General features: G+C 40.7%; 1 protein-coding gene and 1 long non-coding RNA gene across 2 annotated transcripts in view; one reads left to right on the top strand and one right to left on the bottom strand.

Moving 5' to 3' along the window:
• The window catches only part of LOC125227323 (long-chain fatty acid transport protein 4-like), a 33,822-nt gene extending 7,790 nt beyond the window's left edge, over positions 1 to 26,032 (top strand). The window contains exons 5-12 of the mRNA XM_048131608.1: positions 1,546 to 1,747; positions 6,609 to 6,719; positions 7,574 to 7,655; positions 8,608 to 8,738; positions 15,805 to 15,955; positions 16,799 to 16,956; positions 22,869 to 23,022; positions 24,644 to 26,032. Coding sequence (XP_047987565.1) covers positions 1,546 to 1,747; positions 6,609 to 6,719; positions 7,574 to 7,655; positions 8,608 to 8,738; positions 15,805 to 15,955; positions 16,799 to 16,956; positions 22,869 to 23,022; positions 24,644 to 24,804 — 1,150 coding nt within the window. The 3' untranslated portion in view covers positions 24,805 to 26,032. The remainder of the gene's footprint in view (positions 1 to 1,545; positions 1,748 to 6,608; positions 6,720 to 7,573; positions 7,656 to 8,607; positions 8,739 to 15,804; positions 15,956 to 16,798; positions 16,957 to 22,868; positions 23,023 to 24,643) is intronic.
• LOC125227325 lies at positions 10,895 to 15,784 on the bottom strand. The gene is made up of 3 exons (XR_007177174.1): positions 14,504 to 15,784; positions 13,963 to 13,964; positions 10,895 to 11,280 (listed from the first exon to the last, which is right to left on the bottom strand). It is a non-coding gene; the product is annotated as an uncharacterized LOC125227325 (long non-coding RNA).
• Positions 26,033 to 26,245: the final 213 nt, after the last annotated feature.

Here is a 26,245-nt window from a genome sequence, read left to right on the forward strand (position 1 = left end):
CCGCGACGACGGATAATGTATAGTAGATGTATGCGCATATTTTTATTTAGTTGTAGTGTGCGGTGACTAAATAAATGGTAGATGTTTTTTGTATGGAAAGCGAGCCACCTTAAAACTTAGATATAAATATACTTAGGTATCTAGAGTATCTACTTATCTAGCTAGACCAGACTTTTTTTTATACCACGTCGGTGGCAAACAGGCATACGGTCCGCCTGATGGAAAGCGGTCAAGGGGTGTCACATGCGCGTTGCCGAATTTATGTTCCGTTTTATCGCACAACTCATATAAAATCAAGTTGTTTTTTTTTCTTTACTTTTAAAAGAACATGTTTTTGTACCTCAGATAGGTACAAACAGATAGGTAATAAACTTGTTTTTGGGTGTCTTCTCATTAACATTTACATTGGTAGCTACATATAATGTATACCTACTACGTCTTATTACGTAACATGAGAGAAATATGTATTGGAATCGCTGGAGTCTCGCTTACCTATTATTTTTCCATTTCCGTATTACAAACATCGCTTATTAGATAGGATAAAAATGCATTATAGTTAATTGCCTCTGTTGTCATTGATATTTTAAATTATACCTAGAATAAAAAAAATATGTGGTTAGGTATTACAGTATAGGTATTAATCAAATATTTACCACAGCACATAAAATGTTCTGCTCTTCTGCTTGAAAGTGATAATGGAATAAATTGCACGTTGTTTCATGTGGAAAGGTCGTTTTTTAATGACTATTTTTGAAACAATAATGATTCCAAAAATAACACTAATTGTCTTGTTATAGTTTTTATGTGATGTGATGATTTTCCTTTAAATATTTAATAGAGGATGAGAGATGCTTGGCGCGTCATTGTGTTATATCCTCTACAACGAATGACAAGGCAAACAAATAACTGGCTTTTTTTTAACGGTTTTGACCTGGTTTTGACAGTGAAACTTTAATTTTTCCTAAGATTTTTTCTGGTTTGGTAACACATTCGTACCAACAATGGTGGCATTGGCCATATTTGTCCTATTCTTCATCCAATGCAATGGAGTATACGAGTTTACGAGAACACCAAAGAGGATTGATATTATAGAGAGTTACTGTCAAAGTAAAATGTGTAATCACAGTGCATAGACAGCCATCTCTTGACACAAGCTTAAAACTTTTGAACCTCAGTTTTGACAATTTGGCCCATATTCTTAGCTTGATATGTGTTAAAATGTCAAATATTAATATTAGCGCCATCTAGCCGAGCGTTTCCCAAAGGTGTAACGCCATCTTGGCCACCGTACCTTTTTCTCTAGGGCTTTGAGGTACGTTTTTTTCTTAGACCTTATCCGTCTATACGGAGTTACATATGTCTTTGGTAAACTATGTCGAAGTCAAGTCGAAGGTCCCGCTTTGTCGCTTACAATAAAGAAAATATTGACTTTTATACGAATAAACTAAGAACTAAGTATTTTTTAAAAGTTCTTCATTTTGTGAAAAACTAATGTAGCCAATAAAATAAACCATTCCTTCACTGAACTATTAAATTTCCCCCCAGATTCGTGTTCATGGCAGCCGGCATCCACTACCTAAGCGGCATAACGCCGTCGGACATAGTGTACTGCCCGCTGCCGCTGTACCACACGGCGGGCGGCGTCATCAGCGTCGGGCAGGCGCTGCTCTTCGGCTGCACGGTGGCCGTCAAGCACAAGTTCTCCGCCTCGCAGTACTTCCCCGACTGCATCAAGTACAAGGCCACGGTGAGATGTGTTTTCATTAAAATAATGTGGGAATGAGTAGTAGCTGTACCTACAAGTGCACATGTGCTTAGCCACAAGTTGCGCAGCTTAGTTGAGGCTACTTTAGGCAAGTCCTTATCTGCGGGAAAATGTCAAAATGGAGTTTTAGAGATAAACGTGTGTTTTAGACTAGTATGATGTATGGTTTTTAACATATGTTTTGACTCTTTATAGAAGGCCCTATCTCGGCAACTTAATATCTAGAATTTTCGTAGACACCTTTAATGGGATTATAAATCAGGTTTTTAATTCGTTTTCGAACTCGCAAGTCGCAACCTTGCGACATTCTTATTTTGCGGCTATCCTACCTCTGTGAAGAAAACGAGTTTTTATTACAAATTACAAATGTAATTTAATTGACAATAATAACTGTGGTAATTTCTACTTAAGTTATTACTTGCTATTTAGTAGTGTAATTTCATCGGTAATTATGTTCATCTGCCATTTTCACCTTGAGCGTCTAGAAAACTTATCTATGTTATCCGTAGTTAGGCACTGGTCCCACCGCGAGCTATGAGCTATCGGCTATAAAAACGAACAAAAGATAATCACTCCCGTGTACCTAAATAAAAGAGACACGGCGATGTTTATAGTTACTCGCCCAGCGGTGAGCTATCATTTTTATAGCCGATAGCTCATAACTTACTAGCTCGCGGTGGGACCAGTGCCTTAGGCTTGTATCTACTAGTATTGCTTGCTATTGTATTTTATTTCATTGGATTCTAAAGTGTAGGTACTGGTGATACATATGTATCAATAGAAAGCACTTTATTGAACATGAGACATGAAATAAGTTAAGACAAAAAAGAATAAATACAATTTACTAAGGTGAACTTATCCCTATAAAGGACTTTTGTTCAGTGAACCTTTGAGCAAATTGATATGATAATTAAATATTGGTATGATTGAATGGTTGTTTCTTTATATGATAAACAAATAAATAAAATCGCCTTGATATAGAAACAAACAAAAAAAGTACCTCCGCGGTCGCTATTTAATCCTAAGTCATAAGTGTCACCCTTTCAAGATGACCCGTATCTATAGATGGATGTATAAGAGAATATTCACCTGTAATAATAATGTTATTATTGGAAGGTCATAAAATACGAAAAATATTGTTTTTTAAAACAATTGTAGGAAAAAACTTTACATATTTAGCAAAAGTAATCAAAATATATCTAGATGTGTGAAATTCTGCGTTTCTCTGCCAGCGAGATAAGAAGTCGGGTGAACGGCCGATTACGAAAGTTGTCGGATATATGAACTTTGTGGAGGTCAGATGTTGCATTAATGCTGCGTATCATATGCAAACATAAATATAATGGTATACTTGAATTCTAGAAAGAACTCTTATTATAATATTTCCCTATAATTTCTTTTGCAAACTTTTATTAATTAATAACCATTCTGATTCGTAATTGTATAATTATAATATGTGAATGCCTACCTCCTTACTACTCTTTACTGTCGATGCAAGATTTTTAACCGACTGACGATGTAATGAGGGTGTCATATAGACACATCTTTATTAGTAAATTGGTACCAGCGCACGCAATTTACCTCCTATAAAATATCTTGTAATAAAATGCGTACCTGTTTATTGCATGGTACCGGTTTGACGAGAAGCATTTGTAAATAGACTAACACTAACGTGTAAACAGTGAAGTATTTTGCGATACGACGGAATCATCATCATCATCCTCCTTGCTTTATCCCGGCATTCGCCACGGCTCATGGGAGCCTGGGGTCCGCTTTGACAAGTAATCCCAAGATTTGGCGTAGGCGCTAGTTTTACGAAAGCGACTGCCATCTGACCTTCCAAACCGAAGGGTTACTAGGCCTTATTGGGAGCCCGGTTTCCTCGCGATGTTTTCCTTCACTAAAAAGCGACTGGCGAATATCAAGTGACATTTCGCACCTAAGTTTCGAAAAACTCATTGGTACGAGCCGGGGTTCGAACCCGCGACCTTCAGATTAAAAGTCGCATGCTCTTACCGCTAGGCCACCAGCGCTTACGATACGACGGAATCATGTAGGATTTTAATGTTATAAGCGGATACTCATTTTAATCAACGAAATTCATTAATAATTAATCCTATTGCTTATCAAGTAATCAAGATAATAGGGGCCAAGGCCAATGGTCAATGGATATGTATAAAATGGAAGCAAGACTAAGAACGTTTTCACATTATCCGATCCGATATCGGATGTAGAATGTCCGTGGAATGGTGACCTTTCATATACAGGATATCGGTCCTACATCTGATATCGGATCGGATTATGTGAAATTCAGGTGAATTATGTAGATGTAGTGTATGCTTGATAAAAATATTTAAAATACACGGTTTGTATGCATTATGACTCAATATTAATGAGTAATTTCTTAATAAAAGTAAACAAAAGCTTGTGTTGAAACTTCTACGTTCTTCGCAGTGAATATATTTACCCTTGTGGCCTTTGTGATTGTATAAAGAAAAAAATTATTATGATTTTATTAAATATGCAGAACAATCATTATAAAAATATATCCTTCACAATTGTAGGTCAGTACAATGACAAAGAGACTATCATTTTGCATTGTATATTGAAGTTTAATTATTAGAAATAAAAATAAAATTAATACTTTATAAATTTTCCTTTGTTCATTTTATTTCTTAAGTTAGGTTGTTTATAAATTATAATATGAGTATAAAAATAAAATACAAAAACACTTACAAAACAATATAAAATAATATAAACACATTATTAAAAACCTAACCTAGGGTCCCGCCAGCAACGGGGCAGGGCCCAAGCTGCCGGTGGTTAGGGCTGCACAGAGAGGAACCGTCGTACTATCCGCGCCGTGTCCAAGATTACCGCCTTCTGCATCTGGCCCTTGATCCAGCCACAGCGAGAGTCTCTTAAGATGTTGGTCGAGACTCTTCGCTATGAGACCGTTCGCTAAAACGACTATCGGGACAATGATCGTCGAATCAACATCCCACGTGGCGGTTATCTCGTGAGCCAAGTCTAGGTACTCATTGGACTTTTCCTTCTCGGCTTTCTCGAGATTCTTATCCCGGCCCAGCGTTGCGGTCGATCTATTATCACAATGTCAGGCTTATTGGCTACATTTTTATAAATTTTATTATTAATATTGGAACATGCAAAATATTTTAAATCATCAACTTACCAAATTGCCGATAGGTACGCTCATTGCATTGATGAGCTGTGCCTGCCTGCATTTATATTTGCATGTTGAAAGATTATGGCATTGACGACCGGTCTGGCGCAGTCGGTAGTGACCCTGCCTGCTACGCCGCGGTCCCGGGTTCGAATCCCGGTAAGGGCATTTATTTGTGTGATGAGCACAGATATTTGTTCCTGAGTCAAGGATGTTTTCTATATATGTAAGTATTTATATATTATATATACAGTGAAACCTGGATAAGTGAGACTTCAAGGAACGACAAAATTTATCTCACTTAAAGAGGTATTCCACTTATTCAGGGTCTCAGTTAGACAGGCATAATAAAATGTTTGTCTCATTTACAGAGGGTATCACTAATAGAGGCCAGAATAGGGGATATGCCAGTTATAAAGGTGATAAATAAGGTGTTTCTGATATAATTATTATTGGTTGCATACTACTTAAAAGAAAAGGTAAATAAGCCTTTAAATAAAATATAAGACTCTAACGTCATTGTGTCTTAGAACTTTTATAGGTATATTATGAAAGTATTTTTTTATAATTTTTATGTTACTTACCTATCGAGATTTTAGTTTTAATTACTTAAAATCACCAAAAAAATCCTTAAACTCACCTGAACACAAAAGATCAATCGCGGAATTCAAAGATAAGCTAAAAATTTTTAAAAATATGGAAATAGATTTTCAATAAAGTCCAAGTTACAGAGGTAATAGATTGACTGTATCTCGGATACAGAGGTAAATTCCTATAAAATTCTTAACAAACAATTAAGTTAATATACATATTAAATATAGTCTCACTAACAGAGGTAAAATAAACCCTTTGTCTCACTAATAGAGGGAAATGTGACTGTAAAATCGAAAAGGCTAATCTCAGTTATAGAGGTGTGTTATGTCTCACTAATAGAGGTAAATCGGCGCGAAAGTGTCGGGACCGCACCTTGGGTCCCAACTAAAGAGGTTTCTCACTTGTCCAGGTCCCACTTAACCAGGTTTCACTGTATATCGTTGCCTGAGTACCCACAACACAAGCCTTCTTGAGCTTACCGTGGGCCTCAGTCAATCTGTGTAAAAAATGTCCTATAATATTTATTTATTTATTTTATTTTATTTATTGAAATCGAGTCGCCGACCGGTGGCTCACCACTACTGTACTGTCTAGCTGCTTGATATTCCATTTAAAAGTTTGTAACACTGCAATAGACTCTATTCTAAATCATTGACGGCCATACAATTTGAGTGACCCTCCGTGCTTGTTTGTTTCAAAAGTTAGACTATACAATACACAATACAGCGTTCAAGTCGAAAATAGCAAATAATTTTAATGCTTCGATCTGCTACTAATATATAAATACCATTTTTTTTATAGAATTTCACCACCCCCTTTCTTCCCGTGGGTGTCGTAGAAGTCGACTGTGGGATATGGGTTTAATTGTTGCGTAGGCGAGAGGCTGGCAACCTGTCACTGCAATGTCACAATTTGGATTTCTTTCAACCCCTTTTTGCCAAGAGTGGCACTGTAACTTAGTAGTTCATGTGCTCTGCCTACCCCTTTATGGGATACAGGCGTGATTATATGTATGTATGTAAATATAGAAAAGGTTAAACAGCGTCTTCACTTTGTTGCCGGCAGGTGGCGCACTACATCGGCGAGATGTGCCGCTACGTGCTGGCGACGCCGCCCGCGCCGACCGACAAGCAGCACTCCGTTCGCACAATTTTCGGCAACGGCATGCGTCCTCAGGTAAACAATAATCCCCTTATTCATAAATGTACTCTAAACGTTTGTCTTTTCTATCACACCAATACGTCGGAAAGGGAATTTTATCGGCTTCATAACTTTAGAGTACGTTTATGAATAAGGGGGTAAATATATAAGATAGCTTATTTATGTTTATTGTAATTTGAATCGATATAATAATTCACACATAGTTATAAGCCTCGCTCGGGAGTTCTATTTTATTATAAAGAAACACGCATGAAAACTCGAAAATTCGCTTTTCCCGGGACCTAAGACTAAGCCGGATCGATTTTTCACCCCCCAAAAACCCTCACATAACAAATTTCAGCGAAATCGTTAGTACCTACTGTTTCTGAGATCGCCGGTGTATATGAAGAAATATATATATATACAAGAATTGCTAATTTAAAAGTATTAGATAGATTAGACAGATTAATATTTATACAGACACACATTGTAAGATTTGTAAGGGATCGTAACAAATGGACCTAAGGGACAGAGTAATGTGAGCTTATTTTGCTCTGGACTTAGGTATATTTTTATTTATTGCTGATTGGATGGACAAAGCATTCACAAGGCTATGTTAATAATTTCCTCCCATACGTCTGTACTGTTAGCGATACTATTCGCTTAACACCTTTACATAGAGGCTTCTATGCAGATGGTCCCCTTTCTCTGCAGCTGACTGCCTTATCTATCAAAAGGTGACGATAGACATTGTTTCCATAAGAAAATCACACAAGCAGGCGTGAAAAAATATAAGAAAATACTTTGTATAGATTAGATAATTATTTGAAGTAGTAAAAATATTTGAAGATTATATGTTTTTTTAATATGTAATTACGGTGAAATTACAGATTTGGAACGACTTCGTGACAAGATTCAACATCAAACACGTTGCTGAATTCTACGGGGCTACAGAAGGAAACGCTAATATTGGTAAGTAACATCTCGAGAAGGTCCGGTCGGGTGGTCTAGTGGCAATGACGTTAGCCGCGTAAGCTCAAACCCGGGTTCGATTTCCGTCTCTGGATATTGTTACTCTCGTGTTATTAGGTGTATTGAGGAACTATAAACGCACTGTGGGTACAGTAATAACTATAAATCCTCTGCCCAAAAGGTTAGTGAATATTAAGTCCGTCGCTTATCGGTATATATAAGAACTGTTACCTATTTTAATTGTGTAGTACATGTAAGGTTATCGCTTAAAGTTAAACTGTGAAAGTGGCTAATTGCCATATTACATTTATACATTATCGTCCCGCACTTTATGCCGGTGGTCAATGACACCGTCCAAGCTAGGCAGCAATATAATCACGTGCGTGATCAGGTGCTTAGCGTGACGAGTAGTAAAGTTGAAAAAAAATATTATCACTAGAACCCAGTGTACACAGCAGCAGCGGCTAATCCATACAAGCCGGTTCCCACAGGCTTGCCTAAAATTAATTGAGTACTAGTAAATTACCTAACATACCTTTTGGTTTCTTGCTCAGTGTTGCCTAGCAGAAATTTTCACCAGCCGCTACTGGTACATAAGTACCAGTTAATAAATCATCACCTAAATAGAAATTAAGATTATGAACAAGAGTAGTGTGTAAAGTACGGCCCGCGGACCATGTCCTCCACCGAAACTTCAAAACAGTGCTTGATATAATGCATTTTTGGTGTAAATCTGTCCCTCCTCTCAAATTCCTTCAAACCCACCAGGCCACCGCTGAACTAGCATGATGATAAATAATAAATATTATAGGACATTCTTACACAGATTGACTGAGTCCCGCGGTAAGCTAGAAGGCTTGTGTTGTGGGTACTTAGATAACGATATACATAATATAATAACACGATACGATATGCACAATATCTAGTTAAATCAAAATATTCTATATTCCAGTGAACATCGACAGCAAGCCCGGCGCGATCGGGTTCGTGTCCCGGATCATCCCGAAGGTGTACCCCATCGCCATCATCAAGGTGGACCAGGAGACTGGCGAGCCCATCCGGGACGCCAACGGACTCTGTCAGGTACATGTTTTTAAACGATATTTGATATTCCAGAGAACATCGACAGGAAGCCTGGAGCGATCGGGTTCGTGTCCAGCATCATCCCGCCCGATCATCAGCCCGAAGGTGTTCAATCAAATACGCACTAAGCGTTTCGCTTCAACATTTATTTTGCGAACCGCCAAGGAGTGGAATGCCCTGCCTGAGTCTGTGTTTCCACATGAGTACAGTCCAGGTCTCTTTAAAGCAAGAGTAAATAGGTATCTCATAGCTAAGCATGCTCCACCGTAGACCGCATCATCACTTACCATCAGATGTGATCGTGGTCAAACGTCTACCTATTCATACTAAAAAAAAAACAATTGGAACCATAGGCTACTTTACAACTATGTCAAAATGACAAGCAGTAAGAGATTTCTTACAATCTGATTCATAACGTCACTATGATATAGTTCTACAGTGGCCTAGGTTCCAATTGGTTGATTGTACCCCATCGCCATCATCATGGTGGACCAGTAGACCGGTGGGCCCGTCTGGGCCGCCAACGGACTTTGTCAGGTACATTTAAAGCCTGGGGGCCGATTTTTGAGTCTCACGCGTTCGAATTCAGAAAATTGTCACTGAAAATAATAGGCAATTCACCGTTTTCAACCGGTATTTTAGTGACAGTGAGACTCAAAAATCGGCCCCCTGATCAGAAATATATGACTACGCGCCATGATGTGGAATTTCATTACAACTATTTTCTTCATTCTAAAGTGAACTGTCACCGAATACATGAGAGTAACAGCGACCTTTTGACAATAGCAATATATTTCTGGGCAGGTTTTACCTATTGTTTTTATATTTCAAAAACGTGTTTAGTCTTCAAACTGATTTAAACTTTCACGATTTTTACATTGAATAACAATATTATTAAAGAGGGTCGGAAGGTCAATATTAAAATTTTGTTATTTTGCGATTAAATTCCAACCGTTTACAATTTTATTTGAAGTTAAAAACAACTTACTCAGTTGCTACGCAGTTTCAGTAATTCTGGCCTTTAGTTGACGTAGGTCATATGCCCACAATAGTATTTTATGCAACTGGTGGTTAAAAAGAGGTCAAAAAAGGTGAGTGGCGTGGGTAACAATTTGAGGCGAAGCCGAAAATTGTTAATAAAGACGCCACGAGCATTTTTTGACTCAGTTAAACACCGTTGCATACAATACTTTTTCTACGACCAAGCACTTATTTTGAAAGAAAATTATAAATCAACAAATACCTACTTTCAGTCATCTTAGTTATCTAGTGGACCGCCTACCATTTTGAATATGCAGTTTGAGTGCAAACATGAAAATAAAACTGTCTATGGTATGGTTCTTTGAAGCCTGGCCACTAAGACGAATCGAGCCGAGTTGAATCGAGTTCTCATACATTTGAATGCGATTCGACGCGTCGCCAAATGAACGCAGCAGAAAACGAAGGAGTCTCGACTCTGCGAATTGGTTTGTTAAGTTGGTAGCAATGTATTTACTGAACTGTAACAGCTATATCGTGCTACTGCTACTAAATGTTTTCAGGGTATAGACTAGATAGACTTGTCCTGAGATCTTTTATGTAGGGTTTTAAAGTTCTATGCACGACCTTGTAACTCACGAATAACAGTTCGGGAGTAGAAAAAAAAAATTAAAAAAAAAAATTAAAAATTTAAACTGTTTATTTCTATAAATAATTACAAATAGTAGGAGGTAGGGCATAGCGAATGATATTCCGCTTTGTGTGGTAGGGCACAGCACAGCGGATATCGTCTCGCTCGAATCTAGAGCAGAGCCCAACTGGGGTAGTACCTCCGCCTTACAGAAGACCGCAGCCAAATAGCACTAGACCCTACTCATAGTGTTGTGTTCCTGTCGGTGAGTAAGGCTGCCAGAGCTCAACGAGGGTGCGGTGTGCTGATGACGGGAGGACTTACGGAACTAACTTGTTCCGTTTATTGTCCTTTGAGTCGTCGGCAACCCGAACCCTCCTTGGAACTTGTACACTCCTTTTTGCTGTGTACTTAACACAGCAAAAGGGAATGTACAGGTTTCTAATGGGGTGGCAACGCGCATGTGACACTGTTTGAGTTGCAGGCGTCCATAGGTTACGGTGACCGCTTTACATCAGGCGGGTCGTATACTTGTTTGCCACCGACGTAGTATATAAAAAAAAAAATAACATGTTTTTTCTTAACTACTAATCTTAACTAATAAAGATTTTTTGAGTTAAGGAGTCCTATCTTTTATGGCTAAGTAATTATACTAATGATTGCATGCATTTTTACATATTTATTTGAGGGTTAAGTATTCAATTAATTGGCGTCGTTAGACTGCCTTATCTTAAACAAATATTTCTTTACAATATTTCTTACCTGCTTATTCGTTCGTCCCTCCAACGAATTTAATAGTTCGTTTGAAAATCTATTCAAAATATGCGGTAGCATACACTTCCCTAACCTTTGCCCGTACACATTGTTACTTTTTGTTACTTCAAATGTTGGAAGGTTGGCTAGGTTACGTAATCGCGCGGGTCGTGTTTTTTTCTTTAAGGTGGCTCGCTTTCCATACAAAAAACATCTACCATTTATTTAGTCACCGCACACTACAACTAAATAAAAATATGCGCATACATCTACTATACATTATCCGTCGTCGCGGTAGTGAATGAAATACATTGTTTCATACAGAAATCATGGACAAATCCATGTGAATTTTTTATTAATTTTACGTAAATGTGCGTGCCAAATTTTGTGTACAGACACAGAGCCGTCATATTTCGCGCATTTTTAGTTGACATTGTCATCAGTGACATTTGGCTCTTGACAAGTAGTTATTTAAAGATATTGGTTTAGTTAACTCAAGCAGACCTGCCCCCTGCCTGCCTGCTGCCTGGCTGAGCTGGCCTGTGTGGTGACGGGTTAAGAATTTCACCACCCCCTTTCTTTCCGTGGGTGTCGTAGAAGGCGACTATGGGATATGGGTTAAATTGTGGCGTAGGCGAGAGGCTGGCAACCTGTCACTGCAATGTCTCAGTTTCGTTTTCTTTCAACCCCTTATTTGCCAAGAGTGGCACTGAAGCTTTAGTAGTTTCATGTGTTCTGCCTACCCCTTTATGGGATACAGGCGTGATTGTATGTATGTATGTATGTATGTAACTCAAGCAGACTCAGAAATAATGACGCATTTTGTCAATAAAGATACATATCGTATATTTCGGCACTGCTAATGTAAATCGAAATGGCGTCTTGGTCAAATGCACCGATTATGAAGCAGAAGATCTTGAGTTCCAACCCGCAGTTTTTTTTAATCATTTGAACTTTTTTTGCATTTTTTTTTTATATTTTTTAAATGGAATATTTGACTATTACTATATTGCTTTCCTATTTTTTATTTTCATACAAAAATACAATACAATCCTTTATTATGCCTTTGTTGATAAAATAAAATATTACACGTCTGGTATAATACATTATACATAGGTCATAGTGTGGGCATAGTATTAGTAATGTATTGCATTTACTGAGCTGGTTGACCTATGTTATTGTTGTGTGAATGTTTTTCTTCAACAACTAAATGGTTATACCTTATACAAGAATATAATAGCAAGAATATGGGTAGCTTTTGCACATAATAATTAATAATATTTTTCCTCAGTCACCCGTTGACCACGAACGCTGTAAAGTGTTCGAAACATCGGGATGAATTTTAAACTCATTATACGCGATTTAATCCGTTTTCATAGTCTTTATTTCATGAGTAACTATCGCGGTAACTGAAGACAATATTAACTAAATGGTTACAAATAATAATTATCATCAAATTATCATCAATATAATCTGGTCCAGGCAGGCAATTATGGTCGCGCGATAAATGATAAAACATCTGGCCGTCCCTATAATCGCACTTACTAATAGTGCGACAGGGACGGCCTGATATTTTATCGTCTATCGCGCGACCATGCTACCCGTGCTGTACTAGCTTTTGCCCGCGGCTTCGCTTGCGTTAGAAAGAGACAAAAGTAGCATATGTCACTCTCCATCCCTTCAACTATCTCCACTTAAAAAACATGTCAATCCGTCGCTCCGTTTGGCCGTGAAAGACGGACAAACAAACAAACACACATTATCTTTGGTGAAACAACGAATTCTTCCACTTCAGATTATACAGTAACCAGCTTTTCCCATTTATAATAAACTAGCTTTTGACCGCGGCTTCGCTCGCGTAAGAAAGAGACAAAATGTAGCCTATGTCACTCTCCATCCCTTCAACTAAATCCCCTTAAATAATCACGTCAATTCGTCGCTCCGGTTTTGCCGTGAAAGACGGACAAACAAACAGACACACACCCTTTCCCATTTGTAATATTAGTATGGATTTGACATTATTATTTATATTTAAATAATTATATATGTATAGCCCAATTTCGTCGGTAACAGCGTGTTATGTAATGGCGTCGTTGGTGTACAGTCGTCTGTCACGCCGTGAAGGTGCGTTCGATTCCCAGGATTCTATAAGCTTTTTGTATTTTTTTGGATATAAATTTCGTATTTTTTATTGACCGAGCAAGAATGGAGAGCCGAAGGTATCAATTTTATCTTAGAGAACATATTAATTTTTTTATTGTCATTTTGATTTTCTATTTATTAAGTTGAGATATAAAACACAACTTTTAATACCCTCGCTAAATATAATATTTTATCCAAATTACTCCTTAGATAAAAAAAGTCCACTTGAGTTTTTAAAGCATTAACGTTACTCAGTTAACTATTGCATTTTCATTTACTAATTTAAGATTTCAAAAGCGATTTGAATACCCTTGCTCCATCGAAAATAAACAATTAGAAAAAAAAAATCATTCGAATCGTAGTTTAGAAACTAAAATTTATCTATACTTTTTGTAATTTTTTAAAATATCAGATTAGGATAATTATGTTAGAAATTCTGAGTTCGACGAACCCAAAAATTATTACCATGTAAGAGAATAGGTTTTTTATCTTTTTTGTGGAAAACGCTCAGTAACTACTGTACGAGTACATATACATTTGTGTATAATAATAAAACAAAAAATAGTGTCTCATAGTGTTGTGTTCCTGCCGGTGAGTAAGGCTGCCAGAGCTCAACGAGGGTGCGGGGTGCTGACAACGGGAGGACTTACGGAACTAATTTGTTCCGTCTATTGTCCTTTGAGTCGTCGGCAACCCAAACCCTCCTTTGAACTTGTACACTCCTTTTTGCTGTGCACACGCAGCAAAGGGGAGTGTACAAGTTTCTAATGGGGCGGCAACGCGCATGCGACACTCTTTGAGTTGCAGGTGTCCATAGGTTACGGTGACCGCTTTCCATCAGGCGGACCATATGCTTGTTTGCCACCGACGTAGTATAAAAAAAAAAAGAGAATAAGTCCTGGATTCGAACCCAGTACTTCCATGCAAATCATGCGATGGCACGTATTTACCGCAAGGCTATTTAAACAAGCTGTCGCCGTGTGAAATTATCGACTAGAAGGAATACAAAAACACTGTTTGTATGTGTGAGTGGTACTTAAAAATAGTGTAAAATAGTAAATTTATCTACATTAAGGGGATTAACGTTACAATGAGAAGTTGAATGTTTGTTGTAATACGTCAATTTTAATATTAAATGTTCGCGAAGCATAATTGAAAGTATATAAATGCCTGTACGACTCCACAAAAAAAATAAGACTGGTAATTTGCAGATTAACGCCATCTAACGCAGCCTGAGCTTCGGGTAACCTAGGCGAGCCACCTTAAATCTGTTATATTGTGATAGTATTGAGTTATTATTGCTAGATCAATTTTTTCAAATACAGTTAATACTTTGCAGTATTTGAATAGATTTTCATAGTTATCTTTGTATTTATATTTAATTTTAGTAGGTACAATTGTCTTGAGTATACGTAGTTGTAGGTTAAATATGTCGTTTAGATATGTTTTATATGTTCTGCCGTAGCTTTCTAAGCCATAGCTTATAACAGAGTCGGCCAGTGCCATGTACAGGAGCCTTAAAGTATTGTAGGGCAATTTGTTTTTTAGTATGGATAGTTTTGACAGTATAGATCTTAGTTTGTTACAAACATTGTTTATATGTGGATTCCAGTTGAACTTATGGTCTATTTTTAATCCAAGGTAAGTGTGCTCGTTAACAATTTCTAGCTGCGCACAATTACAGGCTGCGTGGGTCATGTGCATACATTTGTGGTCGTGGGCCACGATTTGTGGTGTGAAGTTTACTTTTTTATAAGGTGAATGTATATACATAAGTTTTGTTTTAGAGAAATTTATAGACAAACCTAGGTCATGAGCCCATTTGCACAGTGTGTCAAAGTCTTGTTGCATCATGTCCCGCGCAGTCTGCAAGTCCTCGTTTGCTACAATTATACAAGTATCGTCTGCAAATTGATATACGGATCCATGCTGGAAAATTTTATGCATGTCATTGACGTACAATAGGTATTCAGTCGGAGCTAAAATCGAGCCTTGTGCCGAGCCACATAAGGTTGGAATTAGGTCGCTTTGTTCACCTGCGATGCTAACCGCGTTGTGTCTGTTATAATAATACTTACTGCTGTAGGTACAGAAAATAAACTTACAAAACCAAAGTTTCAGTCCTTGACAGCTTTAGGGCCTAATCAGAATTACGGTTGTCATAATTCATTATACCATAGTTTAGTTGTACCAACTCATCATAATAATTACATACTCTAAGCTAAACTACTACTGCTACCGAAATGATAAATAGTTATGAAATAGAATTGTGAAAATAAAATGATTACGATCCAATAAATAAATTGGATTAAATAAAATTTTACACATAGAGGTCGGGGTTTTCTTTTAAGCAATATTTTTGCTTGTGACGGCGAACTCTGCTCTTCCAAAAAGTGAGAAATGCTATACTTATACCTACCGAAAGGAAACAGTTTTTCCTCAATGATATGGCTGTGAACAGCGCCATCTAGTGTTGCGATCGTATTTCGAACATAAATGCCTTTTCTGCAATTAGTTTTTTTGTTGAAGGTAAATCTATTAAATGTTAATAATTGTTGACAGTTAGCGCAACCAGAGGAACCAGGCGTATTCATCGGCAAGATATCCCCGAACAACCCTGCGCGTGCCTTCCTAGGCTACGTGGATAAGTCTGCTTCCGACAAGAAGATCGTTAGAGATGTCTTCTCCAAGGGAGACACGGCGTTCATCTCCGGTAACTATCTAGCCTAGTCCTATCTTGCCAGGCACGTTGGATGCCATGTCGTAGCCTAACCAATAGTCAGCTTAGGGTCCCCACATCTACGTCGCGTCGACGCGGCGTCTTTTTCCATACGGTTGGCCCGACGCGACGCTCGCGAGACGCTAGATGTGGGGGGACCCTTAGTTGAACCCATTCCTATCAGTGGTATGCTTTGTGGACAAGTGAACTTCAAAACTGACTGGTTGATATATGAAATCATGGGACATAAAACCCCTTAGTTTGATTAATTACTTTGATACAGTAACCCTATAAAAATCTTACCCTGACGTTATGGTTACCTTATCGATATGGAAACCTTTCTGAATAATCTTTTTCAATGTGATTTTCGAATAGAATGGGGTGAAGATAGCTTGAATGTTTACCGCTTACCATTTAATAGGGTTATCCCATTTGCGTCTCTTTTTCGTGTAGGCTCGAGTGAGTCGTCATGTTTATTACTTATTAGCTCGCAAGGAGCTGCAATAATAAGCCTAATAGCTCAGTAACAGGGTTTCAAATGGCTTAAGCGCATTTAAAAACCACACAGGGTTTAGTTCTGAACTAGCTTTTGCCCGCGGCTTCGCTCGCGTTATATTAGAAAATTGCGGAATGCGCCATACACACTTCCACACCCCATGTTAGGGAAGTGGGAGGTTAGAAAGAGACAAAAAGTAGCCTATGTCACTCTCTATCCCTTCAACTATCTCCACTTCAATAATCACGACAACGCGTCGCTCCGTTTTGCCGTGAAAGATGGACAAACAAACAGACACACACGTTTTCCCATTTATAATAAGTAGTATGGATATATTACAGGTGACATCTTAGTAGCAGACGAGCTGGGCTATCTGTACTTCCGGGATCGAACCGGAGACACATTCCGCTGGCGCGGCGAAAATGTCAGCACGACTGAAGTGGAGGCTGCCGTGTCCCGCGTCGCGGAGCAGAGAGACGCTGTTGTTTATGGAGTCGAGGTAATATAAAAATTTTACCTTCCAATAAAATTGTTATTATTTTGCCTGGTATATCCGAGGTCTTATATAGAGAGAGTACGTCGTAGACGTCGCATCGGACCGATAGATGGCGCCATCGTTCGTTGTAAGTCGCTCCGGCGTCACACCGCCGCGATGTTGGTAGTCCCGTTTTCCCCACCTGCAACATAAGGCTCCTACGCGCCCCGGCCCGCCACCAGCCACCCTCATTGTTGAGGAGAAGTGCCGACGGTATATTAAGCCTACCAGGAAGGCATCACTCAGACCTCGGATATACCAGGCAAAATAATAACAATTTTATTGGAAGGTAAAATTTTTATATTATTTGTGCCGTTTGTATATCCGAGGTCTTATATAGAGACCTGTTTATTATCTCCTGGTGGCGAGTCAGCTGGCGCGCAAGCCTTTGGTAGCCCTATTGGCATAGCATAGAAGAATAAGTGAATCGGTTGTTGAACCGATTTGACAGATGTATCAGTCGAAATCGCCTTCGATCCGCGAATATCTCGGTGCCAGAAACGCCTAAAGAGATTTTCGTGATGACGTTTAGCTTTAGTCAGCGAATAGTTAGAGAAATGACATTATTATACATTGTAGGCGAGGCTGACTTGAACAAGATACAAAAACCTTAGATACACTTTTATTATTAACAGACACGTTATTTTATCAGGTTATTATAAACCCAATTTCAGACACAAAGTGTGGAAATTAACTGTAAAAGTAGTGTAACTATCTGTACTGTAGCAGGGTAACGTAATTGATACTGCTTTTGTCAACCCTTCGTAAAAATTATCTAAATCAATATTAGCTTTGATATGACTATTTAAAGTCCAACGTCTTACGTCCATATCAAACACAGAAAAAGGTCATCACTCACGCGCCCGAGGGCTATTTGTTACGATACTGGTATTTTCGATCAGACTATTTCGCGTCAAGCGAGCGCGGTTACAAGCGAGACTCCTGAACTCTGAACTCTTTTTAGTGGGGGCATTTGAGGATACTGATCGCTCGGTAAAACTAGCCTAGAAGATGAAAAGTACGAGCGCTGTCGATTGCTACTACACTGGACGGAGGTATCAGTCGATTTCTTCAAGTCAGTCATTGACTCTTAGGGTAATCCATTACCTAATCCAAAACCCGATGCGACGGATTTCTACTTCGTGCAATGAAGGTCGACAGTGTAGACTGAGAGGTGACGTCCGTGTCGCATCGCTGGTGGTTGCTGAACACGTCGTGGTAGCAGGTCAAGGGGTGAATTAAAACACCGCCACACATGCGCGCTTTGAGAGCGTAGGCGGAGCGCAATAATGGCGGTGCACCGCACAAACGCTGGCGTTGCGCCCAGTGGGCACTAGCGGGAACTAACGAGCGCGGATTGCGAGCGCAACGCGCGCGGGACGCGAGCGGAATGCGCGCGCATCCAGCGCGCTGATAGCGTAGCGTTAGCGAAGCGGAATGCGCTTTATGTGTGGCGGAGGCTTAATACGTACCGTTGTACGGCGTAATGCAGGGCTCTCGCAGACGAAGAGGTACGATGACGGGCGAAGCAGAAGAAGGCGAGGTCACCGAAGGTCACTTACTTGGCTCCCAGGGGGTGCATACTGACCTCGTACGACAGTCTGTTGGAGTCAGCAGTTACTGTCGTAGTTACTCGTAACCGAAGAGATGTAGTCCTGCCATCGTACAGCATAACATAACATACAACCGAACTGTGCATAGCATATAGTGCTATGCGAACCTTAATCCGGCTGCATGTCACTTCAGTCGCCAGCGCCACCGCCTGTTGAAGATTATTTTCCATCGGAAGAGCTTTACTTTGTACAATATTCCGATTATTTAAGGTCTTATCGGGCTGCAAATGCAAGCAAAACAGGAGCGATTGGCCTACAGCTATCGGCAGCTGTACGAGGTAATGCTGGAAACCAACCTCCCTCTGTAGACTACGAAAGTTGTGAAATTGATGAAATCAGGTTCTACGATCGAATCAAGCTCTATATTAATTCAGTATAGTCGAGCCAGATGATAACTACTGAAGTCCTCCTGAGTTCCTGGCCCCTTTCGCTTTGAGCTGGAATCTCAAGTTCACTAAGGCGAAGCGGGTTTATTTTTCCCAATTTGTTTATTAGAGGCTCGGCGAATAAGTTAATCTCTCGAATGGACAGGGGGCGCCACAAGCCTCCGGGAAATCGTCGTGTACTTGGAACCCCCGCGGCCAGATTACCGATCGGTTTTGGTGTCCGCCCGGTAAACAGACGCACGCTCAGGATGCAGCACGCTGGCTCGAATTCAGATCTGGACATTCTGAAAGAGTTTTTTTTTTTTTTTTAATTCCGCAAACCTTTACGATGTCTTTGACCTACACAATGAGCGACGTACAGGAATCACAGGGTCGTCTCGCGGGGCGCCTCTCCGATTAGATAGCTCGCGAACATCGTCAGGACACCCTCGCAGCAGTGCGGCTCCTCGTCCGGTTATTGACGTCTTACCTCGTTCAACTATGGGTGGCCAAGCCACGTTAGGACGTAGCATCTTTAGAATTTATCTGTTCTCACTTCGGCGACGGAGGAGTCATTGGTCAAAATAGAGTGTAAATACTGTCGAAGTACTTCACGGGAACTGGAAAGAGAAGAGTGGATACCATAGTGTACGGGATGTCAGCTGATAGCGGCGCCCGGCGTCACATTGGAGGGCAGTATCAGCCTGGTCAGCAACAGAGTCTGCAACGATACCGTAGCAGACGGAGCCCGGATATGGTCGTGGCACCATTGTAGGGGAAGACAGTGCTCGCGGTGAGCGTGACATCTTAGGCGCGACGGGCGTTATCAGCGTGGCGGCTAGCAGTACCAAGGGACCACATCAGCAATCTTACCAGCTTGTCACTGCAGCAGACGATGTTACGTTCGGCGGTGAGATTGAGACGGCCGTCGTCAGCTCGAAAGGCGTCTTCGATGCCCCTGTCGCGTCACGCAGTATCGTGCTCGGTGGCCCTCTCGAGGTCGCCGCCGTCAGCGCGGGAGGCACCGGCGCCAGCATGACAGTCAGCTACATCGGTGAACAGCATCAACAGAGTTCGCGGCGTCGTCACGGCAGACGCGGCAGGAAAATTAGCGACGCCTTCGCGGCAGCCGCAGTATTGCGCTCGGTGGCGCGATGAAGGTCGCCGCGTCTGCAATCTTACCTCGTGCGATCGAGGCGACATCAAGGCGCCAGCATCAGCGTGTCGGCCGACGACACCGGTGGAAAACTTCAAGTAGCTTGCGGCGATGTCACGGCAGACGCAGCAGAAGGATTGCGACGCCTGTGCAGCGGTTAACAGTATTACGCTCCGCATCACCACTGAGGCTTGTCACGGCAGACGAACGCTCTGCATCACCATCGAGGCGCCAGCATAAGCGTGGCGGCCAGCGATACTGGTGGACAGCTTCAGCAGGGTCGCGGCGTTTTCACGGCAGATGAGCGCGCTGCATCACCATCGAGGCGCCAGCATAAGCGTGGCGGCCAGCGATACTGGTGGACAGCTTCAGCAGGATCGCGGCGTTGTCACGGCAGATGAGCTCGCTGCATCACCATCGAGGCGCCAGCATAAGCGTGGCGGCCAGCGATACTGGTGGACAGCTACAGCAGGATCGCGGCGTTGTCAGGGCTGACGCACGCTCTGCATTACCATCGAGGCGCCAGCATAACCGTGGCGGCCAGCGATACTGGTGGACAGTCAGCAGGATCGCGGCGTTGTCACGGCAGACGAACGCTCTGCATCACCATCGAGGCGCCAGCATAAGCGTGGCGGCCAGCGATATTGGTGGACAGCTTCAGCAGGCTCGCGGCGTTGTCAAGGCAGACGCACGCTCTGCATCACCATCGAGGCGCCAGCATAAGCGTGGCGGCCAGCGATACTGGTGGACAGCTTCAGCAGGATCGCGGCGTTGTCACGGCAGACGAACGCTCTGCATCACCATCGAGGCGCCAGCATAAGCGTGGCGGCCAGCGATATTGGTGGACAGCTTCAGCAGGCTCTCGGCGTTGTCAAGGCAGACGCACGCTCTGCATCACCATCGAGGCGCCAGCATAAGCGTGGCGGCCAGCGATACTGGTGGACAGCTTCAGCAGGATCGCGGCGTTGTCACGGCAGACGAACGCTCTGCATCACCATCGAGGCGCCAGCATAAGCGTGGCGGCCAGCGATACTGGTGGACAGCTTCAGCAGGCTCGCGGCGTTGTAGGCGCAGAAGGTGGCCGCGCTGGTAGCCTGCATATTGACGACAGATCACTAACGGCGCGGCGCTCGCGTCGGGGCAGCAGCAGACATACTTACAGCGTCGCACGCGACGCCTATGTGGCGGCCACAACGTTGTTCGGCGGCACCGCAGAGATGGCCATCGTTAACGAGGAGGCAACTTCTACGCAACTTCGGCGGCGCCGACGCGGCGGACAACACTGCCGCGGTCAGTGGCGCTATCGCAGCGCTACAGTAAGTTCCGGCGCCGACACGTGGTTTGGGGCCTCCGCACCGAATCGGAAACCGAACATGTTCTTTCTAAAATAATATGAATCTGCTCACCCATTCGTCGGAGAAATTCAAACCTCCTTGGAGCGCGGTATTCCTCCACCGCGCCCTCCGCCGCCGCCGCCGCCGCCGCCGCCGCAGCCCGCAGGTCGCGCAGCCCGCGGTCGCGAAGCACGTGGTCCCCGGAGCACGTGGTCCCCGGCGGAGCAACTTACCTACGTTACCGCTTATATTCTCGCGCGAAACTTTTAATACGCGGATAACACTTCCTACTTTAGTCTCGGAAATGCGAATAGTTTAAAAAGAAAACTGATTAACGGTAACGATTTTTGCAGCATGGAACTTTCTTACAAAAAAGTGGGTAGAATCATAAAGCACCGCTCGTTCATTTCTATCGTGAGAACCCCGAAAGACGAATAATGATCGCTAGCGAGGCATAATATATCTCATTATTCAAGAAGAACGAGCGTAAATTAAAAGGGAAGAAAGAATTGACGGTGAAAATTGAAATTGAAAAATTTCATAATTCCGAAACGTTATAAGCCACTTTTTAAATAAAAACACGAATAACTCTGGTTTGACCAGGAGTAACAAGGAAATAGAAACTAAAAGATTAATTTCGAGACACCATGCTGTAAAAATGTTCGAACGGAATACGCGACAACCGGTCACTTCGGCGTTCGACGAAACAATGAGGGTGGCTGGTGGCGGGCCGGGGCGCGTAGGAGCCTTATGTTGCAGGTGGGGAAAACGGGACTACCAACATCGCGGCGGTGTGACGCCGGAGCGACTTACAACGAACGATGGCGCCATCTATCGGTCCGATGCGACGTCTACGACGTACTCTCTCTATATAAGACCTCGGATATACAAACGGCACAAATAATAACAGTGTTTGCACTAGTAGGGTTTTTGTATTATGTCGGTGAAGGCATCAGCGTAGCGGCAGGCATGCTAGGCTTGTATTTCCGGGATCTGACGGAGATACATTATAAATTTCGCTGGCGCGGCAAGAACTAATTGCCGCCTAACAGAAGACCACAGCCAAATAGCACTAGACCCTACTCATAGTGCCGGTGAGTAAGGCTGCCAGAGCTCAACGAGGCTGCGGTGTGCTGCTGACGGAAGGACCTACGGAACTAATTTGTTCCGTCTATTGTCCTTTGAGACGTCGGCAACCCAAACCCTCCTTAGAACTTTTACACTCTTTTTTGCTGTGTAAAAAAAATTACCCAGGGAGTGTGTTCTAAAAAGTTTGATAGAAGAAAATAGTATTTTCAAATACAATATATATACATACCATGCCTATACATATTTAAGAAAAAAAAATGTTTCTTGTATGTCTTTAAACCCATCAAGAAGTTATTAATAAACAATTGAAATTTATAAGGTACCCAACACGGAAGGACGCGCGGGCATGTGCGGCATTGTCGACGTCAACAGAACCCTGGACCTGGACCAGTTGGCGAAAGACCTCGCTAAGGACCTGCCGCCCTACGCCCGTCCCATTTTCATGCGGGTCATGGCGAGCATGGACATGACAGGTAGGCTTACTTTACCCTTTAGGTACGGCATAGATTCCGAATGAGAGAAGTGAGGAAAATAATAGCAACGGGAGTCTACATCTGGACCAATTAGCGAAGGACCTAGCCAAGGATCTGCCGCCCTACGCCCGCCCCGTCTTCATGCGTATCATGGTAAGCATGGATACGACAGGTAGCATTCTCCTTTGTAGGACAGGTTCAGAACTGAAGGACAAGTCACGATTTCGAACCGCGGGACTATAAGGAGTGGAGCTGAAAAGTCGGATGGCTGTGTCTTGATCCAAACTATGACCGCCGCTAGCCACTTGCCGTCACCGCGCGATGTTGTGGCAAGGCATGAGGAGTGTGCGGGCATTTGCGGCGTTGTGGACGATCATGGGAACTTGAACCTACCCCTCTATTCCCGCCTATTTTAAATACGATTATGCGTCATGCCAGCTAGGTACTAGGTAGGTATACTCCCATTAACTGCCAAATACCTTATTATTAGGCATGGCGTTCAAACAGCCTTAGGAACTTTGCAGACTTATTACTCACATATGTTTACAACCGAGTAAAGAACTAGCTACTGAAGAATGAGTAGGTACATGATGCCCTAAAAACGATAAAAGGAGTCAAAACCGACATAGATTAGTGTATGCTATTTTAGTAAGTTCCTGTTGGATATGGAATGGCAGATGTAATCCATCAACAATAAAAGTGTTTTGTAAATGTTGTGTACACTTTACAATATTTGACAATAGCATGTGCTCGTAAAAGCAAATATCTTACTTTTGTTTTCAAATAAACAGCCAGATGCCAGCAACAAGTCATTCTTACCAACTTTTCCCTCATGTCTTGGAAATAATTTTTAGAAATGTTATGGTAACAGCGTGGAATTTAATAGCGTAGCGAATAAAACACTTAAATGGACGACTGGACGATCGCCCCGACTTTCGATCAACGATTTATTATACGTTTATGAATGTAGGAGGACAATAAGAAGTTCATGAAACAATACACATAATTTATTTGAAAGGAAAAGTATACGACTCCCAATAATACAATCTCAACATGCGATTTTATAAACAATACGGACTGCCTTTGTAATTTTCATAAATACACATGTGTTTGTGTAGTGTGTATCGACACTAAATAAACTGAGACATGATTCAATATTATAATACTTTTAGACGGGTTGCTGCAATATAAGTACATAGGTAAGCGTTTTATATTACTTTGCCATTGTTTTAACATATTTTGTATATCATGTTAAAATCTAACACAAAATACAAGCTCTTGAACACGACCGTCCGTCACCCGTTATTTATTTACATTGTCGGCAAACAAGAATAATTGATAAATCAATAACACTAGGTTATTAACTTGTACGAAGTCCGACGTATTTATTATCACTATGTTCCGTTTCATGTTTATTTTATATATTTGCCTTCATTTATCTTTTGTTTTGGCGAATGTTTTTATTTTTTTGTTTAAATCTGCTGTTACCATTGCCCTTTATACTCGTAACTATACAAAATGAAAAACAAGTTGATTGCAATATCAGTAAATATTTTAATTTCATTGTGTAAAATGCATCACATTTGCTTTAAAACAAAATTGAATTATGTTTTCTTTTCAGGTACATTTAAAATGAAGAAAACTGACTTGCAGAAAGAAGGTTTCGACCCCGCCCTAGTGAAGAAAGATAAGCTTTACTACCTCGACTCGAAGTTGGGTCGATACCTACCGCTAGGCGCCGAAGAGTACGAAAAAATTGTTAAAGGACTGATAAGAATATGAAGAGGATTTTTATAGTAAAAGATTTTCTATAATACCGTCTGGATTAGACGTAAAGGTTATTCAATACTTTTTATAGCTTTTAAACCTCCTTACTTTATTTATGGAAAATATTTACAGAATGTTGATTCTAGAAATTAACGGCAATGAGCTTAGACTTAGCCATTGTTAAAATATTAGAAATTGTTGGTATACAACGTCGTCGGTGTATGTCAGTAGTATGTATAGTTCTACATATCCAACTAAATACCACATACTATTCTGATTATTGTTTTATAATAATACGAGTATCAATATATTTAGACACGTTTTTTTTACCATCGGCTTTCTTCATAATCACTTTTCTCTGTACATTGCCCATTTTTATTCCGTTGAAGCCTTTAACAGTGTTATTAAAGAAGATATTTTCTATAAAATTATATTTTTGCTATCACCTGCTTTTGGAGGTGCTTTCTAGATCTGTCCCGTTTATGATAGATTACGGTTACGGTTGTGATATCAAGACGAACTGTGCACTCAAAAATGTCTCAAATATTTATCTGATTCTTTATAGAGTTGAAGCAAATTGAGAATGTCGTAACTTGTAATAAAACGCGTAAATAATAACATAATTATTATTCTAAAAAAAAATTAAAGACATCTCACAAAGTCAATCGTACAGAAAATGCGTGCGCCACGGCAGTTTATACAAGTTAGCAAATAGGTAAGTACTTAAGTACTCGTAGGTAAGGAAAAGTTAGTTTTAATCGGTGTTTGGGATGTATTTTTTATTGTTTTTGGTTTGGTCAAGAACTAGGCGCATAATACGTTACTAAGGTATTTTTTAAACTTTGAAAATTTCCTTACAATGTCATCCCATTTATAGAAATTAGTTAATTTATTGTTTGCTCGTTACTTCTACCATAGTAAACGTGTAATTTGTTATTTATTTATCATTAATTATGTGAATGCAAAACTATAATTTTGTATGTATTGTGATATTACGCTTTAAGCGATACAAATTATATGACAACTACATGAACGTATTGTACTTATTTCTATGGTTTTTTTTATATACAGATAAAGTAAATATGCATTATTCCAATAAATTTGTAAGACTGACCGCATTTGTAAGGATTTATTTTCAGCATTGTTGCTTTTCAAAAACATTGTAGGTACTTATTTATTAATACGGTTTGTACAGATGTTAATATTTGAAATCATGTGGTCGTAATACATTTAATATATTTCCCGTGTTTGTTTTACATTCAAACTGAACGTTTCCCTTTAGATGTAATCTGTACATACATACATATTATAAAACGAATGCCTCACTGCGTCTGTCTTTATGATTGTTGTTCGCATGAACCTCAAAAACCACTGAACGTATTTTCATGCGATTTTTACCTATCAATATAGTAAATAAATAGGTATATAGGTAATATTTACTTGAGGAGAGTTTAGG

The sequence above is a fragment of the Leguminivora glycinivorella genome, chromosome 6 (genome assembly GCF_023078275.1).
Source record: "Leguminivora glycinivorella isolate SPB_JAAS2020 chromosome 6, LegGlyc_1.1, whole genome shotgun sequence".
Lineage (NCBI taxonomy): Eukaryota > Metazoa > Arthropoda > Insecta > Lepidoptera > Tortricidae > Leguminivora > Leguminivora glycinivorella.